The 18,886-nt window shown below is 38.1% G+C and overlaps 2 protein-coding genes across 4 annotated transcripts; one reads left to right on the top strand and one right to left on the bottom strand.

The window, feature by feature from the left end:
- Positions 1–270: 270 nt before the first annotated feature.
- Positions 271–18,567, bottom strand: LOC110622979 (nudix hydrolase 13, mitochondrial). Of its 3 annotated transcripts, XM_021767762.2 has the most exons (7): positions 15,194–18,567; positions 6,240–6,298; positions 2,350–2,585; positions 1,422–1,536; positions 1,199–1,282; positions 836–985; positions 271–733 (listed from the first exon to the last, which is right to left on the bottom strand). In XM_021767762.2, exons 3-7 carry the CDS (start codon positions 2,418–2,420, stop codon positions 482–484), a joined length of 672 nt encoding a protein of 223 aa, XP_021623454.1. In that variant the 5' UTR covers positions 2,421–2,585; positions 6,240–6,298; positions 15,194–18,567; the 3' UTR covers positions 271–481. The 3 variants fall into 3 exon arrangements, with proteins under 3 accessions (XP_021623454.1, XP_021623457.1, XP_021623455.1); XM_021767765.2 differs by lacking the exon at positions 1,199–1,282; XM_021767763.2 differs by lacking the exon at positions 6,240–6,298.
- On the top strand, positions 7,865–9,031 carry LOC110623347. The gene has a single exon (XM_021768258.1). It carries the CDS (start codon positions 7,865–7,867, stop codon positions 9,029–9,031), a length of 1,167 nt encoding a protein of 388 aa, XP_021623950.1.
- Positions 18,568–18,886: the final 319 nt, after the last annotated feature.

Here is an 18,886-nt window from a genome sequence, read left to right as displayed (position 1 = left end):
AATTTTAAGAGAAATATTTGTCTATTATATATTAATTTAATCACATTTTCATGTTATGCATATACTGAGTATAAGGAAGGAATCAACCTACTTAACTTCATATTTCTCAATTAATAAAATTAAATTTGCCTTTTAAGTTGTAATAGAGCAAAGCATGGCATAGAATTCTCTGTAACTGTCCTCTTCACTACTTCAGGCCCAAAAATTCTCAGATGAATGGTCTGGTCTGCTCTGTCCATTTCTGCTTCTCCAGCACAAGGGCTCATGTTCCAGTTATAATAACTAAATAAATACAGCAACAAAAATATTAAGAGATTCAATAGCACAAGCAATACATTCCTCGTGTTTTAATAAATCAATTGAATTGACTTCTTCTTCCAAATTTCTTGATTCTTAATAAGGGGATTATGATTTTCTCTACAAAAGAACAAGAGATTTATCCATTAGTTTATTTGGAGAATTCTGTACAAGGGTCCAAGCTTCACAGAATTGGAAAATGACCTACAGTTTTAACAATTGGATTGTAGATGGTCAATAAACAAGACTCCATAGATGGTTGTTCATGGTGCTGGACATCACCAGGTGGTTTTACAAAGCAACCTGAAGATACCATTTCAGTACTCTCTTCCTTTTTCTCATGTGTATCATTCTTGGAGAGGCCTGCCAGAAAATTTTTAAGAGCTTCCCTCATCCAGTCATAGCGGCAGAATTTAAACGCTTCCTCTGTCTTAAGCTAAAATTAACTACGCAAATAAGCCATCTATTATTAAGCATAAGCCACATGGATGCTTAATATGTAAAAATAGATGACAAGGGATAGTGAGTGAGTACTGACCCATTTCCTAATGTAAGTAGCCTGTCCTGGCCACTTGTCAAGCTCTTCAGTCACTTCCAATGCAAACATATAGCCTTTACATCCTCCTACCAAGCTGCAACTATTCTGGCTTCTCTTGCTGCGAAACTCCCAAACTCCTAGTGGTTTTTCCTATAACAGAGCAACATCTCAATAATTTAATGCCCTCAGGACTTGAGTCTTAATGGAAATTGAAATGCAGCTAAGAATTTGATCTCATTGAGCCGAAGTGAATGCAACTAGAAATCAGAAGATTCCATTTTCAAGAAGATTAACTTAGACAAATAACAAATACTTCTTTCTTTTTGTTTGTTAGTGAAAATCCAAGCAGGCAAAGTAGCCTACACCAAGAAGTCCTGTAACTCCTGCTTCCTCCAAGGCCTCACGACATGCAGCTTGATCAAGGGTCTCATCATTTTCCCACCCACCCTTGAAAAATCAGACAGCAGCATCAATTTCTACTGCACGGGATGCATATTCTTGCAATAAAGATTGCACCTATTATGCAAATGTCAATAACGCCTGAGCCAAATCTGGAAGTAGAAAAACCAGAAATAGACTTGTATACCTTTGGAAACACAAGATCCTCACGATTTGGTGTGGAGATCATGAGGATAAGTACACTATCCTCCACTCTACACTTCTTTTCCTTAGCGTTCTTGTCAAGTTTATAAGGAATGCACCTATGTTTTGCACCACAAAGGGTAAATAAAGTTTACAGTTACTCCACACAAGAAATCAATTTAGGAACCATGAACAATCAAAAAAGGCATTAATGTATATGTTTAAGAATTAAAAATCCCATGTTGGAAAAAAATACATAGCATATAAAGGTTTAATATAAATCTAATAAATTTGAGACAAGCTCTTCACCAACTGGGTTACAATTATTATAACTGAACCATCTGATTGCAAGACTAGTATGGCAAGTAAATTTTGGTGCTGTATATGTTTGTTCGGATTTAATGTATTTTAGTATTTGGCTCACCGACCTTTTCTAAGATTATAACTTGTGAAATAAAAGTTGCCTTTAGCTTTGTGTTTCCTTCTAACCAAATAAATATGGCAATAGACATAGTCCTGCAGAAAGTTCAACTTCTTGAGCTCACTCCTTACAAAACCAAAGGCGGAAATGCATAGCCATTTAAATTATTAAAATAATAGAAATTTCCATGATTCCTCGGTTGTAACTTGAGAAATATATATATATATATAAACTATAGGTACCACTAATCCATTGAACTAAAACTAAACTAAGGGAAAAAAATGTCTTTAACGAGTGGTTATTCCATTTAAGAGCAGACCCAGGTTTAGATTATATTTATATGATATATTAATTGTCCAATCTACTCTAAAGGAAAAGAAGAAAAGAAAATCTGATGCATGGGATCGACGGAATCAAAAACCATAAACCCGACGTTCTGATTTAGGAGGAAAATTCGAATGGAAAACTAAAATACAGAAAAAGAAAAAAAAAAAAAGAAATGTACACATACCCAGCTACAAGCCTAAGTTGATCCTGGTAAAGTTGTTTTTGTCTGCCTGCTCGGGCTGAAAGAGATGACATGATATTATATAATCCTTGGTACTATGGGCTGTTGAGTCGATGGCAAAGAGAAGAAGCTGTAGGAAGCTTGTTCGAAAACAAATGCATGCAGCGCCTGCGTTTGCCTTGACCTTAACGCTGCTATTACTTTTATATCTCTCGCTCATGAAAGATGATTGAAACTTCCTGTCATCGTTAGGAAATCAAATAAAAACTAATAAATAAAAAGAAAGGGATTGACACGTACGATTACGAGAAGCAAAAGTTAAAGAGCTAGAATGCTAGATGATGATTTTGTTAAACTCTTGAGAATAGATTAAAAATGAAAGAGAGAAAATGGAGAGGGAAATAAAGTTAAAGAGCTAGAATGCTAGACGATGATTTTGTTAAACTCTTGAGAATAGATTAAAAATGAATGAGAGAGAATGGAGAGGAAAATACAGAGTAGAAGAGGAGGCTTTGTTGTAAAAGTGTTTATACACTTAACAAGTCATTTTAGCTTTTGATTTATACAAAAAAATAGAGAATAGTGTTACAAATACAATAAACAACTACCCCACTTTAAGTACATTCAGCATGGTTCCTTTACAAAAAGACACTGAAAATAAGGACTTCCATAATTTTTAACCAATTAAAAGTAAAAAAATAAAAAAATTTATAGCAACAATCAAGGAAATCACTGTAGTAATCATCTTCTTGTTCCAAGAAAAACTCAACTCTAAACACTCCTCCTTGAGTTTTTCATTCAACAATCCAATTTTAGCCCTTAATTTTTCAAACCTGTTCCTTGACAGAGCCTTAGTCATGATATCAGCAACATGATCATCTGAGCTGCAATGAACCAAATGAATTTCACCATCCTTTTCAGCTTTCTAAAGGAAATGAAACTTCGCCTTTATAATTTTGGTTCTCCCATGTTTTACAGGGTTGTTGGCTATTGCAATGGCGGATTTGTTATCAAAATGAGCAAGAGTAGGCTTTTGCTGCTCCGTACCAAACTTATTCAGAATTTTTCTAATTGTTTGGTTAGCTGTTGCTATTGCTGTATACTCAGCTTCTGCTGTTGATTGGGCCACAACCTCCTACTCCTTTGAGCTCCAAGCAAATGCACTAGAACCAAATGAAAAAATAAAGCCAGAAGTACACTTAGAATCATCTAAGCTTCCTGCCCAATCACTGTCTGAATAACATTGCAAATTATCACTTTCTTCCCTTGAATGCCAAACACCATAGATTGCAGTCCCTCTAAGATATCTCAACACTCTCTTTGCTGCTCCAAGATGCTTCTGGCTAGGACCATATATGAACCTTGAAAGCATACTTAGTGAGAACATAAGATCAGGCCTGGTTGCTGTTAAATAGAGGAGATCACCAATCAAGCTCCTGTAAGGCTTGCATATGCTCTATCAGTTTCATCATCCTTCAAAAGCTTCTCATTTACAGATAAAGGAATGGAAATTGACTTGCAATTCTCCATTTTAAATTTCTTTAACACATTACATGCATACTTTCTTTGAAACAAAAAAAGATACCATCCTCAAGTTATTTGACTTCCATACCTAGGAAATATATCATTCCCCCAAGGTTAGACATATCAAATTCTGCCATCATAAACTCCTTGAACTATTGTACCAAATCAACATCTCCTCCTGTAATCAGCAAGTCATCTATATAAATGGATACAATAAGGTGAACATCATTACTAGAGTGCTTAACATACAATGTCGCTTCTGTTTTACTCCTTTTGAACCCAATATCAACTAGATATGAATTAATTCTGGTGTACCAGGCTCTAGGAGCCTGTTTAAGCCCATACAAGGCTTTCTTCAACTTGTACACTTTATCACAACTATCAGAAACTTTAAAACCTTGTGGCTGCTCCACATAAATTTCTTCTTGCAGGAATCCATTCAAGAAGGCTGATTTTACATCCAAATGATATAACTTCCAGCCATGCTTTGCAGCAAGAGTCACCAAGAACCTTATTATTTCATGTCTTGCAATAGGTGCAAAGGTATCACCAAAGTCCACTCCAGCAAGTTGAGCATAACCCTTTACTATAAGTTCGGCCTTGTACTTGAAAATTGAGCCATCTGAATTGAACTTGGTTCTATAATCCCATTTCACACCTATCACATTCTTATTCAAAGCCCTTGGTGTGAGCTCCCATGTATCATTCTTGCAAATCATGTCAAACTCCTCATGCATTGCAAATTGCCACTCCTGGTACTTTGAAGCTTCATCAAAGTTTGTTGGTTCAATGACAGCTATGTTGCATCTTCCATAGACCTCAGCAAGTGACTTAGTTTTCATGGTTAGAGCATCAGCAGTGGGATCTTCTATTGCAGCATTTTCTTGCACTTCACTACTTGAAACTGATGGAAGAATAAAATCAAAGAGGCCCTGATCAATTTGCTTCACTTTTACTTCCTTCTTCTCCCAATCCCAACAAGCTTGTTCATCAAACTTAACATCTCTGCTCACATACACCTTGACTATTAACACATTATAAATTCTGAAGCCCTTTGCTTGTGCTGCATATCTCAAAAAAATTCCTATCTCAGCTTTATTAATTGGCTTGCTTCTTTTTGCTGAGAGAACATGAGTGTAACACACTGAACCAAAGATCCTCAAGTGCTTAACAAATGGTTTTGAGCCACTCCAAGCTCCAACAGGAGTCATGCCTTCAACTAATTTGGTAGGAAGCCTATTGAGCAAATAGACAGCAGTATATACTGCTTCAGCCCAAAATGTTTTAGGCAAAATTCTCTCTGACATCATGCTTCTAGCCATCTCCATAATGTTTTTGTTCTTCCTTTCTGAGACACCATTCTTGTAACGACCCGGAAACCGGACCGCTACCGGCGCTAGGATTCAGATCGACTGAAGGTCGCCGAAACCCGTAGCAAGCCTAACATACATCATGTACATCTAATAAAATCTCATACATGATCATACATTTTCATAAAAACTTTAAACTTTTCATATACCAAACTTGACTTGTGCATGCACCATAACTGTAAATATAAAACCCCATACTAGAGCCCTCATCAAATGCTCTAGTTGGGTCAACATTACATACATCAAGCTTGGTTCAACATATATCATCATTAAAACATTTCATAAAGATCATGTACAAAAAAGGGATTAACCATACATTAGTGCCAAGCACAATACTAATCCTTATTACATCGCTGTACAATACCTTACATTACATTACATATCATTTCATGTCCACTACTAATCTATTACATATACATAGCCTTTACCCTTGCTGACTTCCTGAGCTATCTCTAGCCCTACAAACTTGGGGGTTAGGGGAAAGGGGTGAGCTACTAAAGCCCAGTGAGCAGAACAATAAAATAATTTACCAAACATATGCTTTCATGAAATACATCACAACACAAACAATTCACATCAAGGATAGATTTGTCGCCACTAACCCTCTACATATCCAATTGTGCAGATTTGTCGCCACTAACCCTCTACATATCCAATTGTGCCAGGGGCGTAGAATGGGCCTCACTGGACTTTCTCTTAAACATGACATAACATAACATATCCAATATGCCAGGGGCGTAGAATGGGCCTCACTGGTCTTTCTCTCACATCGTGCCAGGGGCGTAGAATGGGCCTCACTGGACTTTCATACCGTATCATAACATATCATATTGAGGGCTAGTGGGTCATTCAATATCCATCCACATCAACAACATATTATGCAATGCATCATATTCGTGAATTCTAATGCAAAACAACCTAGTGCATATCATGGCATTCGTGATGCATGAATATGCTAAAAATTTCATTTACTTTAAAACATAGTTTAGTTCTACTCACCTCTGGCTGACTCTGAAACAGCTAACACTGCTGGCCTCCTCGGTTCCTCGGGTCCGATCCTACACAGGTGGACTCAAATGAAGGACCAAACATACTCTAACATGACTCTAAACAACTCCCCAAAAACCCCCTAAAACATCACAAAACATGCATTGAAATCAAGCAAAGGAAGGCTGGACAGGGGACTTTCGGCGGCAAGTTCGGCGGCCGAAAGCCCCTACAGATCCGAAAGTCAGGCACTTTCGGAAGCAGGATTCGGCGGCCGAAAGTCCTTCCAGAGCCGAAAGTCACAACCTTCGAGGGCAGGTTCGGCGGCTGAAACTCCCCTCCAGAGCCGAAAGTCTAAACTTTCGGGGGCGAGCTTAGGCGGCCAAAACTGCCTCCTCTGGCAGGTTCGGCGGCCGAACCTTGCTTCGGCGGCCAAACCTGGATCCTCCTGGGTGGCAGAACCCGATTCTGCCATCCCACATCTAGCCTCCCAAAACCCTCCAACCTCATACTCAACACTCAAAAGCATCCATAAACACATATTCAAGCATATAGGGGCATAAAACTAGCCTAAACCCCAACAAACATCACATATAGCATACATTTATCAACATACTCACATAAACCCTAACATTTTAGATCTACTCTAAACATGCATTAAACACCCTTAAAACCCCTCAAAACTTACTTAAAACATAAGAGAAGGTGAGGATCTACGCTTACCTCTTGAAGATCGAGAGCAGAGGTGATCCAAACTTGGAGATTGGGAGAAATCGAGCTCCGGGGGTCTTCAAGCTTCAAAACTTTGATCTTAGCTTAAAAATCTTCAAAACAAAGTAAAACTCATCAAAAACTTGAAGGGATTGAAGGAAAACACAAAATCAACCATGGGAGGGCGAAATCTCACCTATGCCCGAAAATAGAGAGAGAAAACTCGCCCATTTTGGGACAAGGGGCCTTTTATAGGTGGCTGGCCAGACCACCTTCGGGGGCCAAAGGTGCTTCCGCAAAAGTCCAATGCTCGGCGGCCAAACCTGGCTTTTCCTTCCTTGATCTTTTCTTTCAAAACTCAATTTCTTTCTTCATTAAAACCATAAAAACATATAAAAACATTTTAGAAAACCTTTATTTTACCCTTCTAGAAGGCTCCGACATCCGAGAATTCCGGATTCCAACGGAGATTCCGCCGGAAGGTAGGAATTCTGTTAGTCTAGTTGAGATTGTAGTTGGAAACTAGTTAGAAATATTTTGTATTTGTGTTAAGTTTTATCCTTTGGTTATTGCACTTTGGTTTCTGTTGTATCTGCTTTATCAGAAACTCTGTTTCATTCCAGATTTGGTGGGATTATGTTTTTTTAATGTTAGAAAGGTTAGATGCTAAGATGGACACTTTGACTTGTAAAAGCTTTCTATAAAAGCTTCCTTTTGTAACTTCTCTAGTAAGAGAATACCAGATCAATAGAGAAGTCTTCTTCCTCAATTTTTTTCATTTTTTCATCTTCTTCCCTTGCTCTCCATTGTTGTAATTGTTAACAGTGGTATCAGAGCCTTTTATGGTCTTTGTGTGACCTGTAAAAGAGAGAAAACTAGCAAGGAAACCTTCCTCAAAAAACCCTTAAATAGTTGTGAGTGAAAATATGGCTTCAAGTAGCTATTCAGCTCCTCCACCATCTGTTTTCTCAGGAGAAAACTATCCCATCTGGTTAGTGAAGATGAAGGCTTATTTGAAGGCCTATGATCTATGGGAAGTTGTGGAAACGGGTAGAGACCCACCTCCTTTGAGAGACAATGCTACAGTTGCTCAAATGAAGCAACATAGTGAAGAGTGTGCAAAGAAGTTCAAGGCACTCTCTTGTCTTCATTCTGCTGTTTCTGATGTTATTTTCACAAGAATCATGGCTTGTGAATCAGCAAAAGAAGCTTGGGATAAGCTGAAGGAAGAGTTCCAAGGAAGTTGCAAAACTAGAAGCATGCAGATTCTAAATTTGAGAAGAGAGTTTGAAGTCCTTAAAATGAAGGATTCTGAATCTGTCAAGGAGTATTATGATAGATTACTCTCTGTTGTCAACAAAATTAGACTTTTAGGAGAGGAGCTTAGTGATAAAAGAGTTGTGGAGAAAGTTCTTGTAAGCCTACCCAAGAGATTTGAGCCAAAGATCTCTTCTTTGGAAGATTCTAAAAACTTGAGCACCATTTCTCTTTCAGAGTTGGTTAATGCTCTCCAAGCTCTTGAGCAAAGGAGGACATTCAGAATGGAGGAATCCTCAAAGGAAGCTTTTCTTGTGAAGCAAAAGGGCAAGCTAGTTGAAGAAGTAAAGAAAGCTGCAAGTAATTCTTTTAACAAGGGCAAGCAACATGCAAATAGAAGGAAGGGAGGTAGAAGAGCAAATTTCCCACCTTGTCCTACTTGCAACAAAACCAAACATCTTGAGAAAGATTGCTGGCAAAAGAGTGGAGTTAAGCCACCACAATGTGGTTATTGCAAGAAGCTGGGTCATGTTGATAAAAATTGCAGACTCAAGCAATATAGGCAAAACCAGAATCATAACCAGCAACCTGCACAACAACTTAATTACCATGATGATCAAGCTCAATGTGATGATCATATTTTTGTTGTTACACACTCCTCAAATACCGGTTGCAAACACACTTGGCTTGTGGATAGTGGTTGCACTTGTCACATGGCAAGAGATGAAAACTTGTTCTCTTCCATTGATAAATCAGTGAGGGTCAAAGTAAAGCTTGGGAATGGAGAAATTGTGGAGTCTCAAGGCAAGGGTTCAGTATATATTCAGACTAAGTAAGGTATCAAACTAGTTCCCGATGTTCTTTTCATTCCTAGTTTAGATCAAAACTTGCTTAGTGTTGCTCAAATGATGAAGAAGGGATATTCCTTGTCATTCAAAGACAATGTGTGCTCCATTTTTGACTCTCATGGTGCTGAAATTGTTAAAGTTAACATGGTGGGTAATAGCTTTCCTTTAAATTGGAATTCAGTTTAACAACACACCTCATATATTGCTAGAAATGCTGAATCTGATTTGTGGCATAAAAGATTTGGCCACTACAACTTGAATTCTCTCAAATACATGCAAAATAAAGAAATGGTTAGAGATATGCCTGAAATTTTTCTTGATGGTAGTGTATGTGGAAATTGCCAACTTGGCAAGTCTCATGGACAATCTTTTCCCAATAATGCAACATGGAGGGCCAAGGAAAAGCTGGAATTGGTTCATACTGATGTATGTGGACCAATGAGGACAGCTTCCATGAGTAACAACTTGTATTTCATCCTCTTTATTGATGATTTGACAAGGATGACTTGGGTTTATTTTCTCACCAACAAATCTCAAGTTTTTTCAGTATTTAAAAAATTTAAAGCTCTTGTTAAAAGGCAAAGTAGCTGCAAATTAAAAACTTTGAGATCAGATAACGGTACTGAGTATACTTCTGGTGAGTTTAACAAATTCTGTGAAGATTTGGGAATCAAGCATCAATTTTCAGTTAGTTATTCTCTTGAACAAAATGGTGTCTCAGAGAGGAAGAATAGAACAGTAATGGAGATGGCTAGATGCATGATGATTGAGAAGAAATTACCAAAGAATTTCTGGGCAGAAGCTGTACATACAGCTGTATATCTTCTCAACAGGCTTCCTACAAAGTCAATGCAAGGAATGACACCTGTGGAGGATTGGTTTGGTTCAAAACCATCAGCAAAACACGCGAAAGTGTTTGGTTCCGCTTGTTACATCCATGTTCCTGCAGTAAAGAGAGGCAAGCTTGATGATAAGGCAGAAATTGGTATCTTTTTGGGTTATGCAGCTCAATCGAAGGGTTATAGAGTGTACAAAGTTGAAGCCAAGAAGGTGGTTGTGTGTGGGGATGTGAAGATTGATGAAGATGCTTATTGGAATTGGAAAACAAATCAAGTTGAGTATTGTTGTTCAGATTAGCAGAAAACTAGAACCGTTCCTGCAGTTCCAGAATCAGATTCTAATTTCGATACAGATTCTGATGTTGATTCACCTCCACTAAGAACCAAATCTCTTGCTGAGATTTATGAGAGTTGTAACCTGGCTATTTCAGAACCTTCAAACTATGTTGAAGCCTCAACCAATGATGCATGGATAGCTGCAATGCAGGAGGAGATTGGGATGATTAACAAGAATGAAACTTGGATTCTTACCCCTAGACCTCAGAATAGAAGGGTCATTGGAGTTAAATGGGTATACAAAGTTAAATTAAATCCTGATGGAAGTGTGTTCAAGTACAAAGCAAGACTAGTTGTTAAAGGATATGCTCAAGTCCCTTGTAATACCCGGCTAGACTCCGGTATCGGAATTCCTACCGTCCGGTGGAATCTCGGATGTCGGAAACCTCTAGAAGGGTAAAATCATGTTTTCATAAAATGTTTTAATGTATTTTAAGGTTTTAAGTAAGAAAGAAATTGAGTTTTAAATGAAAAAGACCATGGAGGGAAATCCAGGTTCGGCCGCCGAACTTGCATGAGTTTTGGAGGCACTTTAGGCTTCCGAAGGTGGCCTGGCCAGCCCCTATAAGAAGCCCCATGGCCGAAAATGGGCGAGTTCTTCCCCATTTCCAGCCAGAGGTGAGTCCATGCCCTCCCATGGTTGGTTTTGATGTTCTTCCTCAAATCTTTCAAGTTTTAACAAGTGGTTGCCTAGTTTTTGAAGTTTTTGAAGCTAAGATCAAGTTTTGGAGCTTGGAGACCCAAGGAGCTAGATTTCTCCCATCTCCAAGTTAGGATCGTCTCTCCTCTCGATCTTCAAGAGGTAAGCTCAGATCCTACCTTTCTTGTATGTTTTAAACAAGTTTTATGAAAGTTTATGGGGTAGAAATGCATGTTTAAGTTAGTTGTTTGTTGTTAGGGTTAATGTTGAGTTATGGGTAATGTATGTTGTTTGAGTTGCTTTATATGTTTGTGTTGGGGTTTAGGATAGTTTGAGACCCCTATATGCTTATTTGCTTGTGTATGCATGTTGTAGAATAGCTAAATGCATGTTTGAATGATTTGGGAGGCAAAATGTGCATAGAATGGCCGAGTTCTGCCACTTTGGGAGAACTCAGGTTCGGCAGCCGAAAGAACTTTCAGCCGCAGAACCTGCCTGTGGAGGCAAGCTTTCGGCTGCCGAACCCTGCCCCCGAAAGTTGTACTTTCGGCTCTGGAAGGGAGTTTCGGCCGCCGAAGGTGCCGCCGAACATGTATGAGTTTCGGCTCTGGAACCACTTTCGGCCGCCGAAGGTGCCGCCGAAAGTGGCTGAGTTTCGGCTCTGGAGGGACTTTCGGCCGCCGAATCTGCCGCCGAAAGTGCCCTGTTCAGCCTTCCTTTGCATGTTTTCTATGATTGTTTTAAGGTGTTTTAGGGGGTTTTTGGGGAGTATTTTAGAGTCATGTTCATGTATGTTTGGTCCCTCATCTGAGTCCACTTGTGTAGGTTCGGACCTGAGGAACCGAGGACCCCAGCAGTGAAATAGCTGCTTCAGTGTCTTTTCAGAGCTAGCCTGAGGTGAGTAGAATAACTCTTTATGTTTCAAAGCAAATAGACCAGTTTTTGAGCATGTTCATGCATCACGAATGCCATGAGATATATTAGGATGTTTGCATTAGAATTCACGAATATGTTGCATTGCATAATATGATGATGATGTGGATGGGTATTGGATGATCCTTTAGTCCTCGTATGATATGATATGATGATGATATGGTATGGCGTGGTATGGAAGTCCAGGACGAGGCCCATTCTACGCCCCTGGCACTATGTTAAGAGAAAGACCAGGTCGAGGCCCATTCTACGCCCCTGGCACTATGTCAAGAGAAAGACCAGGTCGAGGCCCATTCTACGCCCCTAGCATTATTGGAATGCTATGTTATGTTGTGTTATGTTAAGAGAAAGACCAGGACGAGGCCCATTCTACGCCCCTGGCATTATTGGACATGTAGAGGACTATTGGTGACAAGTCCATCCTTGATTGTGATTTGTTTGTGATGTGATGCATTCTATGAGATCATATGTTTTAAATATAATGTTTTACTATTCTGCTCACTGGGCTCTAGTAGCTCACCCCGTTCCCATCACCCCCAGGTTTGCAGGTTCGGGATAGACAAGGAAGTCCGCAAGAGTAAAGAAGTCATGTTTTATGTAATAGCTAGATGTGAATATAAAAATAATGTAATGTGAAGTATAGTACAGTAATGTAATGTAATGATGTTTATTGAGGTTTAGAGTTTTTCTTGACCCTAGTATGTTGTTAATCCCTTTTTGGTACATGATCTTTTTAATGAAATATTTTAATGATATTTATGTAAACCAAGCTTAATGTATGATATGTTACCCCATTGGAGCATTTGATGAGGGCTACAGTGTGGGGTTTTATGTTTATGAGTTGTGCATGCACAGGTTAAGCTTGGTGAATGAAAGAAAAAGTTTAAAGTTTTATGTATTTGTATGATCATGTATGGGATTTAACAGGTACACAGGATATATGTTAGGCTTGCTATGGGTCCCAGCGGCCTTAAGCCGACCTGGATCCTAGCGCCGATAGAGGTCCGGTTTCCGGGTCGTTACATCCCTGGTATTGACTATGGAGACACATTTGCTCCTGTTGCAAGGCATGATACTGTGAGATTGCTGATTGCACTTGCTGCTCAAAACAAATGGAAGATTTTTCACTTGGATATCAAGTCTGCATTCCTCAATGGCAACTTGGAGGAAGAAACCTTTGTTGAACAGTCTGAAGGATTTGAAATTGCTGGTTGTAAAGATCATGTCTACAAGCTTAATAAAGCCTTGTATGGGTTAAAACAAGCTCCAAGAGCTTGGTACAGCAGAATGGATTCTCATTTACTTGATCAAGGCTTTCAAAGAAGTCCTAATGAGCCCACTTTATATGTGAAGCACACCAAAGGCAAGAGTTTGCTTATTGTTTCTTTGTATGTTGATGATTTATTGGTAACAGGAGACAACTTAGAGGAAATTCAAAGATTCAAAGAAAGGGTTATGCATGAATTTGAAATGTCAGATCTTGGTTTGATGAAGTATTTTCTTGGCATTGAAGTCGACTAATCTGAAAGTGGAATATTCATCTCTCAGCACAAATATGCTCTTGATATGTTGAAGAAATTCAGTATGGAGAATTGCAAATCAGTTGCAACTCTATTGGTACTGAATGAGAAGCTTCATAAAGATGATGGGGAACCAAAAGTAGAAGGTCTAATTGTCAGCTTGTTGTATTTGACTGCTACAAGGCCTAATTTGATGTTTTCAGCTAGTCTTTTATCTAGATTCATGCAATCTCCAAGTCAGAAGCATTTTGGTGTTGCTAAAAGGGTCCTCAAGTAAATGAAAGGTACTGCAAACTATGGTATTTATTATACCAATGTTGAGGATGCTACTTTGATTGGCTATTCAGATAGTGATTGGGCTGGTTACTTGGATAATTATTAAAGCACCTTTGGTTATGTTTTTTCCCTTGGGTCTGGAGCCTTCACTTAGAATTCAAGGAAACAAGACATTGTTGCTCAATCCACAGCAGAAGCAGAGTATGTTGCAGCTGCATCTACTGCCAATCAAGCCATTTGGTTAAGAAAAATTTTATTTGATTTGCATCAACCTGAAGAGGAACCTACAACTATTTTTGTGGACAACAAATCAACTATTTCCATAGCTGAAAATCCAATTCAGCATGGTAGGACCAACACATTAATGTGAAGTTTCATGCTTTGAGAGAAGCTGAGAAGAATGGAGAAATCAAGCTGGTCCATTGCACTTCAAATTTGCAGCAAGCTGATATTTTTACAAAAGCATTACTAAGAGCAAAACTTGAGTTCATGAAATCCTTGCTTGGTGTTTCCAAAAATAATCTCAAGGAGGAGTGTTAGTCTAGTTGAGATTGTAGTTGGAAACTAGTTAGAAATATTTTGTATTTTTGTTAAATTTTATCCTTTGGTTATTGCACTTTGGTTTCTATTGTATCTGCTTTATCAGAAACTCTGTTTCATTCCAGATTTGGTGGGATTATGTTTTTTTAATGTTAGAAAGGTTAGATACTTTGACTTGTAAAAGCTTTCTATAAAAGCTTCCTTTTGTAACTTCTCCAGTAAGAGAATACCAGATCAATAGAGAAGTCTTCTTCCTCAATTTTTTTCATTTTTTCATCTTCTTCCCTTGCTCTCCATTGCTGTAATTGTTAACAAATTCCGATGTCGGGGTCTAGTCGGGTATTACAATTCTGCTTTGGAGAATAACTCACAGTGAATTGGTGTTGAATGCTATTATCATCACAACACTTCTTGAACTCAGCTGAAGCATACTCACCACTGTTATCAGTCCTCAAGACAGTAATTTGAAAGCCATTTTGCTTCTTCACATGAGCTTTAAATTTTTTAAAAACAGAAAGCACTTGAGCTTTGCTAGATAAGAAATACACCCATGTCATCCTGGTAAAGTCATCTATAAACAAGATGAAGTATCTATTATTACTCAAGGAAGCAATACTCATAGGCCCACAAACATCAGAGTGGATCAGCTCAAGTTTCCTAGTGGCCCTTTTAACACCAACTGAAGAAAAACTTGACCTACGCATCTTCCCAAATTGACAAGCTGAATAAACTCTATCAACACTAGAAATAGCAAGCATCTCACTTACCATACCACTCTTTTGCATATGCATCAAGGAATCAATATGATAATGACCAAACCTTTTATGCCATAACTAGGTTTCATCATTTTTTATAGACAAGGTTGTTTGATTTAAGTGTTTCAAGTGCAAAACATAGCTATTATCAAACTTCTTGACTCTAGCTACTTCAACATTAGCAGGATCATAAATGAAGCAATTGTTATCTTTAAACAAGATTGAATATCCCTTACTTTCCATTTGTGGAACACTTAGCAGATTCTTATCCAATTCAGGAATAAAGAGAACTTCAGTAATAATTTTTGTACCTTGCCTAGCGAAGATAGGAACTGATCCTTTGCCTTGAGCTTCCACAATCATCCCATTCCCAAGTTTCACCTTTGTTCTGTAGCTTGTATCAATGCTGGAAAACAAACTTTGGTTCTTTTCCATATGACTGGTGCATCCACTGTCTATATACCAGTGGTTATAGTCAGACACTTGAAGATTCTGAGTCATCATGAACAAATGACTTTCTTACTGCTCTTGATTCTCAGCAAAGTTAGCCAGGGACTTGCATTGTTGCATAAACTACAGGGAGGAAACTTTCCTTTTTTTTGACAAGTCTTTTGAGCTCTGCTGCTTGCCCTTCACAATTGAGGATTGACTACCCTCCTTTGAAGTTGATGTAGCCTATTTTCCTTTTGCTTGAAAAGCATTCTCAACAATCCCTTCACTTCTCATAGAGACTCTTTGCTCCTGGGCTTGCAACTTGCTTATCAACTCAGCAACAGTCAACTTCTCTAAGTCACAAGCTTCTTCAATCACTAAGAGTTTAGATTCAAATCTCTCAGGAAGACTAATTTCATCTTCTCAACTATTTTTTAATCCTTAAAGTCACCTCCAAGTAATCTGATTTGATAGGCCAGATTCAATACTCTTGTAGAGTAATCTTTGACACTTTCACCATCTTGCATCTTCAATAGTTCAAACTCTCTTTTGAGTGTCAACAGCTTCACTCCTCTTACCTTTGCACTCCCTGCATACTCTTCTTTCAAGTAATCCCAGACTTTCTTAGCTGTTTTGAAAGCAACCAGCCTTGGAAATATATCTTCAGACACAGTAGAATGAAGAATAGAGAGAGCTTCAAAGTTCTTCATGGACCCTTCTACATCTTGCTTAAACTGTGCCACGGTAGGATTCTCGGGTAGTGGTCGACTCACATACTCCTCCACAACACTCCACAGATTATAGGCAAACAAATAGGCTTTCATTCTTACTGCCCAATAGTCATAGTTCTCCCCCGTGAATACTAGTGGAGCTGGCAAAGTGACATTTGAACCCATTTGAATGGAAGGATAAGGAAATGCGACTCACAACCCTTAAGGAAGAAGAGCTCTGATACATCAAAAATGAAAGAGAAAAAATGGAGAGAGAAATACAAATGAGAAGAGAAAGAGGCTTTACTATAAAAGTGTTCATACACTTGACAATTTATTTTAGCTTCTGATTTAAACAAAAAACGGAGGATAGTGTTACAAGTACAGCAAACAGCTACCCCACCAACTTAAGTACATTCAACATGGTTCCTTTACAAAAAGACACTGAAAACAAGGACTTCCATAACTTTTAACCAACTAAAAGCAAAAAATAAAAAAATTTACAGCAACAATCAAGGAAATCACTGCAACAATCATCTTCTTATTCCAAGAAAAACTCAACTCTCAACAAATTTGTGAATTTAAAAAGTTAGGTAGAGAGACAGTCAACGATGGCAACTCTAGAGAAGTGCTTGGTTATAAAGAATTGCTACTCTCCCGGATATATTGTAGTGTAAAGATGGTTGAACAGTGGTACTTTTATTCTTCCCTGTAGCCGAATCCTTAATTAACACAAAAATGAAATGGAAATAGAAATTTCGACAGCACTTATTTGCGTAACTGAATTAAATTCTTGCTGCAATGAATTTAGATGGTTCAAATAAAATTTGCTTTTTGGTTGCATTTAGATGAAAGTAAGCTCCTCCTTCCTGTATTGCATTGATGTTGTTGACGTAAGCACATAGCAAATCCGCCAGTTTAAATTTTGCTCCAATGGCAACGTTATCTGCGGGGCCCGGCCAACCATATCTAAATTTTTGTATTTAATTTATCCGCAAGTGGATTATATAAACTAATAATGTGTATCATGTTGTATATGAAAAGTTTATTGATTTATTTATATGAATATAATTGATTAATTAAAACATGTAAATTAGCATGCGAATTTGCACATTAATATATTTTTATTACATTTGCTCTTATTGAGTTTGAAATTATAATAACCACATCTTATCTATATATATAAAATGAAGGACAGACCATGAGTCGTAATGGATCGCTGCATCCCACCAACAGCAAGACTCCAAAACATTTACTAGTGGGTCAACTCCCCTATCCACGCCAATGAGAAATAACTTTCTGCACTATTAACTATTGGAATTTAAGAAAATATTTATCTGGAGCTTGCTAATGTGATCCAAGAAAAGATAACTATAAATGGGATTATAAGGAATATAAAATAAAAAATAAAAATGGTCAGATCAATGGTTCACGAGTCAATTATAAGGCGGGGTTCATTACAGATTGATAAAAGGGCACCACCCCTCAACTCCTCTCCAACGGAGCCTTTTTGCGTAATAATGGGCAAGAACGCTCGGCATGCCCACGATTAACAAGGTTTAAAGACCGGAGACCCTTCTATAAGCCCATCTGTTATCTTTTAACTGATTCCGTCCCCCTTCCACAAATGGTTATATCGATCTTGCTTTCTTAAATATCTAGCACTAATATTTATCAGGGCCCCGAAACCACATGCGATCAAACAAATGATAGCAGGAGAAAAGCTTTGGTTGAACTCAGCCCATCATGGATCCAAAAGACAGACAAATAGAACCCTCCATAAAAAATCAGAACCCATTTTCATATACTGCACTAAAATCACATAATTGGTTCATTTCCACAATTACTGTTGAAAAATGCAATCAAATTTCCTTCTTACTAAGAGATAAGAGGGCCTAGGCCTGTATGGAACAAGGAACAACCCTACAATTTGATACTATCTCATTGGCTTTACAATGTTAATGCATATGTTCCTTCAATATGTCAAAAAAGTTAATAAAAACTTTCAGAGAGAGAGAGAGAGAGAGAGAGAGATCAAGGAAAGCACACTCTATTAACATATTTTTACCCATCCTATGCATAATCAATGGCTAAAAGTTAGTACTCATATAAATTCGTGTTTTCCTTACCCTCATCCAAACTTCCCATTTGATGTAAGATCAATTTTATGACACTATTGCCCATTTGGGCCACGGAATGCAAGTTATGCAATTCCCAAAAGAGAAAATCAGAAGACAACAAGGCAGCCGCAAATTAACCACATAGATGCAAGCAACATACTTCAAAACCAATGGAAGGTGGCTGCATTTTGACGAAACAACAAAAGGAAGATAGCTGCATGAGAAAACCATAACAGAGTCGCACATTCAAGCTCTCATCTTCACCAGAAGTTAACAAAACCCTCAAGGGACTGCTTAAACTTCTCAATTCTCATCATCCACAGCTGTGATATCATGATATGGTCAATGCAATTATCTCTCTTGCTAACAAAGAAGTATCACAATCAATAATGCAACAACTAAATTGAATATGTAAACAAGGCATTCCTACACATCAATGCCTTCCATTTAAGATGACATATCTTCATGATCTCAGAGTGAAAGGAGTAATATAATAAATTGCCCGCCCAAATACATGCTTGGCATGGCCAAGAGACAGAGTATCAAGCATCAGGATGTCCAGAACTTTCAAGGACTGAGTATCTCACAGACAAAACATCTGTATTCCATCAGATTCACCCATCCCATTTCCAAAATCAGCATTGATAATAAAGAGGAAACATAACGGGTATCCTAATAAGATATAGCAGCAAGCAAAAAACCAAAAACAAAACACCCAGAGAAGTGCAAAAACATAGACTCA

The sequence above is a fragment of the Manihot esculenta genome, chromosome 9 (genome assembly GCF_001659605.2).
Source record: "Manihot esculenta cultivar AM560-2 chromosome 9, M.esculenta_v8, whole genome shotgun sequence".
Classification (NCBI taxonomy): domain Eukaryota; kingdom Viridiplantae; phylum Streptophyta; class Magnoliopsida; order Malpighiales; family Euphorbiaceae; genus Manihot; species Manihot esculenta.
Note: the sequence above shows the minus strand (reverse complement) of the source record. Positions and strands in the feature narration are given on the sequence as shown.

Excerpts from the sequence above, each read along its gene's own strand:
- LOC110622979 (XM_021767762.2), bottom strand. The coding sequence starts at position 2,420 with ATGTCATCTCTTTCAGCCCGAGCAGGCAGACAAAAACAACTTTACCAG. Across the intron at positions 1,283-1,421 it reads AGGATCTTGTGTTTCCAAAG|GGTGGGTGGGAAAATGATGA; the intron begins GTATACAAGTCT and ends TGATTTTTCAAG. Across the intron at positions 734-835 it reads CTACTTACATTAGGAAATGG|CTTAAGACAGAGGAAGCGTT; the intron begins GTCAGTACTCAC and ends AGTTAATTTTAG.
- LOC110623347 (XM_021768258.1), top strand. The coding sequence starts at position 7,865 with ATGGCTTCAAGTAGCTATTCAGCTCCTCCACCATCTGTTTTCTCAGGA.